The sequence below is a fragment of the Amblyomma mixtum genome, chromosome 8, assembly GCF_055824585.1.
Source record: "Amblyomma mixtum isolate Tamu chromosome 8, ASM5582458v1, whole genome shotgun sequence".
NCBI classification, from domain to species: domain Eukaryota; kingdom Metazoa; phylum Arthropoda; class Arachnida; order Ixodida; family Ixodidae; genus Amblyomma; species Amblyomma mixtum.
Window position 1 is genome coordinate 28437313 of NC_143019.1, and position 8349 is coordinate 28445661.

General features: G+C 49.2%; 1 protein-coding gene across 1 annotated transcript; it reads left to right on the top strand.

Annotated features, from left to right (window-relative positions):
- Positions 1-8114, top strand: LOC149331829 (organic cation transporter protein-like). The gene is made up of 3 exons (XM_089557417.1): positions 1-1666; positions 3650-3771; positions 7908-8114. Exons 1-3 carry the CDS (start codon positions 1-3, stop codon positions 8112-8114), a joined length of 1995 nt encoding a protein of 664 aa, XP_089413543.1.
- Positions 8115-8349: the final 235 nt, after the last annotated feature.

The following is an 8349-nucleotide window of genomic DNA, read 5'->3' on the forward strand; positions in this document are numbered from 1 at the left end:
ATGTCACGCGCCGGCAGTCCGAGGTCGGGAACGCCATCCGGGTCCGTCACTTTCGGCCGGTCGCCCACCACCGGAATAACGACCGAAGAATTGCAGACTAGCGGACCGTACGGCCACGGCAGCTTCCAACAGCGGACGCTCTTCTTCGGCATCGCCGGCATGGTGGCACTCATATGTCACAGCCAGTCGTTCGCCCTCATTTCTGGCCCCGTGGACCACTGGTGCAAGCCGCCACCGCAGTTCTCCCATCTCTCGGTCGAGACCTGGAAAAACGTCGGCATACCTCTGGACGAAAAAGGCGGCTACAGCCAGTGCTACGCCTACGCCAATCCCACATCTGGTAACGGCAGCGGCCCCGCGGAGACATTTGCATGCGATTCGTGGGACTACGATCAAGGACGGGCAAGGCGGACTGTGCGCACCATCTGGAACATGGTCTGCTACCGGTCGTGGATGCGGGCCCTGGCCGACGCAGTCTACATGAGTGGAGCACTGGTCTTCGTTCCCTTGGCCGGGTACGTTGCGGACATGTCGGGTCGGCAGCCGGTCATCACCGCAGCAGTAATATCCGTGCTCTTCGGTGCTCTGGGCAGCTGCTGCGCCGACACATACTTCGTCTACGTGGCCACACGGTTCGTCAGCTCAGGAAGTGTGAGCAGCATCTTTGTCATCACATTTATCTTGATCTACGAGCTGACTCCGTTTAAGTACCAGGCATCCTACCTAGTCATTATGACCTCCGTTCCCTTTGTTTGCGCCGATGTGTTCATCTTCTTCATGGTCCGCCTTGGTTTGCCTTCGCTTTGGCTCCAGGCAGTGGTCTTGAGTCCCACGGTACTCCTGCTCTCCGCTTTCTGCGTCATCGACGAGTCACCCCTTTGGCTGATCACGATGTCGCGATTCCGCGAAGCCGAGGAAGTCATGAAGCGAGCTGCCAAGACAAACGGTGTGAAGCTCGAAGCAGCCAAGCAGTCGGTGCGCAGACTTCGGTCGGAGCTTAAAGGGCGGGAGGGCATTCACTCCGCTGTCTCACCGGCCGACGTCGCAAGCACTGGGGAACTTCGGCAACGAGCCACTGTCATCTTCCTCGTGAGCTTCGCCATCATGCTCGCCTATTACCGCATGTTGTGGGCAATGCTGGAGCTCCAAGCTTCCGAGGTGGTCAAGATCACGGACTTTTGTGTGGGGATACCCAGCTACATGGCCCTCTACATCGCCGCCAACATCACCGGCAGGAAGCAGTTCCTCCTGTTTATGCTACCGCTGCTCGGAGGTCTGTGCAGTCTGTGCGGCGTGGTAGTGTACGCAAGGCCCTGGTACTTGGCCTACGTTCTCATGACCATCGCAAAGCAGTGCGCCATCCTAACCATAACCGCACACTACATCTTTATTGCGGAACTGTTCCCGACGAGCGCTCGATGCGCAGTCATGTGCACAGCGTACGCGTGTGGTCGCGTAGGGGCGACTGTCGCCTCCTCACTTCGATTGCTGAAGGAGTACGGGCGCGATGATGTGGGCTTTGCCATCGTCGGCAGCGTGGTATTTTCCAGCTTAGTACTTGTGCTGCGACTGCCCGAGACCAGCTTTGGACGCCAACAGCAGCCAAACAAGGAGCAGAGCAAGGACCCGCTGTTCCTAATGCAAGAATCTTTGAAGGTGATGCCACGTGGGAGTGGACAAAACAGTCCGCGTCGAGCACGCAATGCTCGTCGATGACGCCGGTGGACCATTCCCGGAGCTTGAACTGCATGCTGGAAAAGCAGGCAGATTTTGAATTATGTTTGCAATAGTGTGTACATACTGAGCAATTGCCGTGAACAAATATGCAGTGGACTAACTTATAGCAACGTATACTTTCATATTGCTACTGTTTTACTCAGATGTTAGTATGATTGAAAATACGCGAAAATCTTTAGCATTTTTTGTCTGCAAGAGCCCTAATCAAATGTCCAGGGGACTGACTTATATCAACGTATACTTTCACATTGCTACTCTTTAACCAAGATGTTAATTTGATTGAACTGCGCAAAAACCTGCAGTACATTTATCTGCAAACAGCTCAGAAGCTTAGTATCGCTGTGCACTGCGATTGTCACCTTGTCCTGCTCGTTTTGAAAATTTAGAATTACGCATCAAATGAAATCTCTTCACTACGAGCGAAGTTTTATTTTAATAGTAGCGAATTACGCATCAGATGAAATCTCTTCACTACGAGCGAAGTTTTATTTTAATATTAGCGAAATAATGACGCTTTGTTCGCCGTTAGGAGAAATAAGCACCAGCAAGCCACTGATATTCTCCTGTACCTTGTGTCTTTATGCCGTACTCTAGGAAAACTTCGTTGCAATGCAGCCGGACTTTTCCAGCACCATTGGGATTACTTAATTAAATAGGAGCTGTCCTTGAGTGCCCATGGCACATAGATGCCGACGATTTGCTTCTGTGGGATTTATTGCGTAGGCAGAAAGAGTTGTCCACAAGTGTGGCACCCTTTCTGTGCTGCTCCAATCCTAGGTCATAGCTGTGCCGTAAAACCCAGCGCAACAATCAGTAATAATGAGCATGTTTCGTTTCGCTTGTTCTAAAGCAGCCTCTAAGCTTTTCCTATATGGCTTCATGTCCTTGTGGCAATAATCACCGCTTAAATAAAGCTTCCTTCAACGTAATTAATCTTGTAATCAATACTTTCATTTTGATCCCCAAGCAAGTGACTTCGCGATGAGTACATGCAATTATCTCCCCAAGGAAGTAACCGGGTCCTCAGCGGACGTTAGATTTCGCCGACGGATCAAGGATGCCCTTATCTTCTCTCAGCAGCATGCCTTAAACGAACACTGTATCTTTTTTTCTTTTTCTGCATTGTCTCACTTCTTCTCACTGCCATCTTGATCTCAAGAACGTCGCTAGAGATTTCAACCGCATTCAAATCTTCATTGCCTTTCTTCGGAATTGCAGCTGCTCTTATTTTTACTGTACAAGGTTTCCTCGTTTTAATCTCCATTGTACTCATCTTATGTTCCAAAAAAAATTAACGAATTCGTTTGCGGAGCGCTCACAAGAATCCGTCGCATCTATCAGTTCTTTATAAAAGAATGGATAGCTAGTTCCGCTTCCCTACACCAGAGAGGGCGTAAAAGAAGATAGGCGAATATTCCACACCCACCAGTGGAACACGGCTCGTTTTGCCCCATCCCCATTTTCAGTCACCAGACCCACAGTATGTGGTTTGTGAATTGAAATAAACAAATCCGCATTTCTTTTTAGTTACTTATTTGTTATTTTATTAACTTTCTAATTTTTTTTATTTCACGTTTTGAGCAGCTGTCAGTCGCCGCCTGTGTCTTGACCAATCCCCCGCAGTGGGTACGCGCCATTATCTTCTTGAGGACAACAACAACAACCAGTGCTCCGGAAATGCGAGAAGAGAGGCTTCGGTTGCGGTGAGAGCCATGGATCATCACGCAACCCCCATTTTTATTGCACTGTGCACTGAATTAGGCCACGCTTGTCATAGCAAAAGCTGCTTCCATCCAAGCACTCGAAGCGGCAACCACTCTGTACTTCCGTCTTCTGTCCGATCGAAGACGCGACTGTAGCCAGCCAGCCTCTGCTTGCGTCATGTTCTCCTTCATACTCGTTGCTTTCCTAGTCTCTCTGCTGCCCGTCATTCTCTTCTACAAGATCCTCACCAGCGCAATCTTAGCGGTGGTGGCGAAGTACGACGCGGCGTTCTGCGGCCCACTTCCAAGCCTGGCGACCATATGTGCACACGTAAGTCGACTAAAAACCCCAAAGGTTCACAGCCTGGGCGGGCAAAGCTTTGCTTTCTTGTACTACTGTCCTAGGAAGGACTACCATGGTCAGAGATCAGAGACTTCGGGCAACACGGTTTGCCTTTCAGCCTGTACTCGAGCTCTTAAGTTATTCCTAAACGTTTCAAATCGTGTGGATGAAGGTTCTTCTCCCCCCGCATAAATTTACAGCTTCAGGTAGGTGAAAGACGTACACAAAGTGAGCTCAAGAGTTCTGTCTGAATCTATGGGTTTACGACTGCAGAGAGATTGTACCCAGCGAAAGTATTATTTTTAGTACGGTGGTATTTTATACGCTCAGTTAACCTTAGCTTCGACCATAAGGTCCATTCCAGTGAGCAACGTGGGCTGACTTGGGCCATCAGGGCATCGTCGAACCTAAAGCAAAATAGTAAAAATCACCGCTTTCTGATCTGCCAGCCCCAGAGACGCTCGCAGACCGTGCATGAGCACCTGCCGCGATGCTCAGTGGTTAGCGCGCTCGCCTATTTAGCCGTAGTACCCGGGTTCCAACTCGGCCGCGGCGGCTGCGTCTCGGCGGAGGCGAAGCCCTAAGGCCCCGTATGCTGTGCAGTGTCACAGAGCATGTTAAAGATCGCCAGGTGGTCGAAGTTATTATGATGCTTTCCAGTACGGCACTTCTTTCTCTGTTTCGTCTTTTACTCCCATCTTCCTCCCTTCCCTCACCTCACCGCAAGGGTGCCCTACGTGGATTGAGACAGTTACTGCGGCTTTCATTTCCTCGGGCAATTTTTTTTTTCCTACATGTGCGGAGCTCAAAGTTACTAATTGGTGAAACGTCCGCACAGGAGCTGTAGCTCCAATCTTCATTACCGCTCGAGCTTCGACGAGGCTTTATACATATACAGGTCATGCAGTGCATGAACTCCAAATTCTATGAACAGCTAATAAAACAATTGCGAGAGGCCCACTTGTATACCCGCCCATTTCACACAGTTCCAGTAGTTTTCCGGAACTAGAAAAGCGAGTGCCAGAAAGCTTGTATGTGAAATGTTTGGTTTCATCTCATCACCGCATAGCCTTGTGCGTCTATAAAACAAAAGCGCGAGGGTGGACTTGACTCTTCCTGCCAATAACATTGCTGAGCGACATACTTGTCAGGTAGTTTCGTATCAATTCCTAACGGTCTGAACCTGGACGGAACGCTAATACTGACGCATGATTTGCCGCACGAACCACATTGACCGTCTGCGATTTTTTTTAGTATGTTTATAGCTGACAAAATTTCGAATCCGCGTATATCACTGATGGGGCATCAGGGCTCCACTATCGTTTTTTTCTTCAGCCCATGACAGCGTGCAGCCACCTGACATCTGGCAAGTGCCGATACTCCAACGACACGCTCCTCACCTGTTCGCTGCACAACAGAAGCCTAGAAGACGCCTCGATGGTTGAGGCTTACTGCCTAGCTACTTCCATCCAAGCCGCTAGATTCAAGGTAAAAAACGAAACCTTCTATAATGAGGTGGCATCTATGGGATTGTGCAGACGAAAAACATGCTCTTGAAAATACTTTCAGCTGCTGATTTGTCAAAGAACACTATTTCCGCGAATGTTTGTAGTGTTTGTTTGTTCATTCTTCAAAGCTGTCGGCACGATGCTTTATCGCTTTGTTTGTGATGCAAGACGCGCCTAGATTTATCTCGATTGATCGCATCCAGTTGGAGCCGATTCTACGTTGTTCCAGACTGTTCTAGTAACTTTGCAAGCTTTTTCTCGAAAGTTCGCTATCACCTTTAAAAAAAGCACGGCTGTCAGCGGCGGGCATTCTGTTCGACGACCGGCGAGCACGCTTGTTGCTACGCCGCCGTCGAGTGATTCAGTTCTTTGCGGGCGCAAGTCAGCCTAAGTAAATAGTTTCGTTTAGGAGCCATTCTCGCTGTTTTCCTGTTCGTCGGACTGCAGTCACCACAACGTGACGGTATTCGCACGACATATTTTCCACCGTCAGTCTTTCCGTCAACTGCTCGGGTACCGAAAGTGTATATGTTGGCCTTAGCTCACACACTGATGTACGCTTACGAAAGTATCCTTTAGAGGATACCACTGACTCTTTCTCCGTGAAGGCTAAGTTTGTGCTGCCATAAACGGCATTGCGCCGCTTCATAAGGGCATCGGGAGCTTTCGCCCTTCCCGCTGTTCGGTAATTCGGTCCTCTTCACGAATTTTTTCTATCTAAATCATGCTCAGGAGGCATCTGTGAACCATTGGAGCTCCGAAGCTGTCGCAGGCCTGTGCTTGATTCTAACAGCGCTGGTTCTCCGCCTGAAATTTCGGACGCCTGAGTCCATCACTGCCGCCCTACCCATCGCCGCCCTCGTGTTTCTAGTCGACCCGCGCTCAGTTCGGGACCTCCTCCTCTTCGACGTGGCCACCATGCACACAGTCGACCTCCTCCCGTTCGTCAACTCTTCGAAATTCATCTTTCGGGACGCCTTTATCAAACGCGTAAGCAATTGTGATCCCGCGTTTGGTTTGTGCAGAGGTAATAGTTGTTTCCATTGAAAGGCCTCTGAAAAGGGTGGCGCCGACTGTAAAAAATCCGAAGACAGATAGAAAATAAATCGCCCATTATTCTCTTCCCATTCGTTTTTTGTCTAGCTGTAACCTGTAACAATGTAACCTGTAACCCGTAGCGGTTACCTGTAGCAATGTAGGTTACAGGACAGTGTTACGCTCTGCCCACGAATGGTTAACCCGGCTCGGTTCTTTATATATTTTTAGCCGCATGCTCCCCTGCCATTGCATGACAATCTAGAGCGTGCCTAGAACGGTGAGACGGACCTCCGTCTCCAGTAGGCTGTCCTCTAAGCCTCCTTCTCTATGCTTCATCAAGTGTTGCGGTTTTTACCAACCGGCCCCCTCACGACTTTCGGTCACGGGAACCACATGACGTTAGTACGGCATAATTAGAGCAGAGAACAGTCACATTATTAATTTATTTCTAAATATCCGGCTCGATTTTGACGACACACACGCGGCATGAACGCTCGGCCGTGTTTAGTCTGGGCAACCATGCATTTTAAAGCCACTTTCAAAAACGTTTCATGGACCCTTTAAGAGTTAAGCACAGCACCAAGCTGTACTGCGAGCCGACACTGCGAAAGATGAAAGCTAACGACTTCTCACGCCCTTCCGAGTTTGGAAGTTGCAGCGCGGTAAAGCTTGCGGGGCAGGGGTACCACGTGCACCCCCCCCCCCCCCCCCCCATCAAAAGTCTGCAGGCCACAGCGTTCACTTCTATTGCAATTATTATCCCTTGAATACTCTGCTGCAAGAAACGTTCGAAGTAAACGTTAAGCAGAAAGCTTCTCTCCAGCGAGAGGACACCTTCTCCTTGCATTTTAAGGCCCTATGGTCGTTAACGGTGCGGTGGTGGCACTATTATGCACCTCGAACGGAAACCCTTTGGCCTGAAGACTTTTGAACAAGACTCTACATGGTACCCCGTTGCTTGTTGACCCCAGTGCTTGACAAACGTGCTTCAATATGAGCATGACGGAACGTGACAGGGTGAATGTATCAGGTACATGCACATCTGTTTAAGGACTGTCTAAAAAATTTGTCAGTTATCCAGCTTGTGTTGCATTGAAAGAAAGAAAATACTACTGACTGTGCCTTCAAGCCATCACCTTTGCAAGTATTTTTTAACAAAAGGGGCGCCTTGAGCAGCATTCCGAAGTGTTTGCTTTGTTAGAACTCTCTCTGTTTCGAGCGGTCAAATAAATCGTTTCACGAACTCCAAGGCGATGAAATTAGTTGGAGTATTCATTCTGCTGCGAATGCATTCGACTACATATTCGCCATAAGAAGTTATTCGACATAATCGTCATAAGGCATTGAGACCTGCAACACAGGGCGGGGTGAATGTTTTTAGCGAAGTTGGTTGCATCTAGAGTTGAACATTAATCCGCTGAGTTCATCGCAACACCAAGACTGGCAAATCTATTTTTGAGTTAAAGCTCAATACCTGAACTTTTGGTCTGGTCTAAATGATGGTGAATAAAGCACCATAAGCTGCGATTGATCCGCTGTTTAATCTATCGTAACTGACATTGTGGCCCTTTTTTTCAGGCACGCGTACGAGAGTGCTGCCAGCTCTCGTGCAAGCTTACGGCTGACGCGGCCCGCGTGATCATTCGGCTGGTCATGTCGCTGTCGCTGTTAAGCACTATGGGGAGCCGCGTCTACCTCGCTGTGCAGCACCACCCGTATGCGATACAAGAGGCGCCGCATTTGGGACCACCGCTGCAACATGCCCCCTACCGGCGTAAAGGATGATCGCAAGCCGTAAGCTATTCTCTTGTAGCAGAACTGTGTTGGTTGGCTGAGCTGGCTGAGGCGGCTTATGTGACAACCACAAGCGAGCAACGCTTTGAAAAGAGAACAGAAATGAACAGGTGATTGAGAAGACAAATGTGTATTAGCACTGTTGATTGTATATTTTAGAGCGGTAGCTCTACTCAACTCAAAAGTCGCTCACCATTTCTTGACTGATTTGACCTTGGTTTAACCT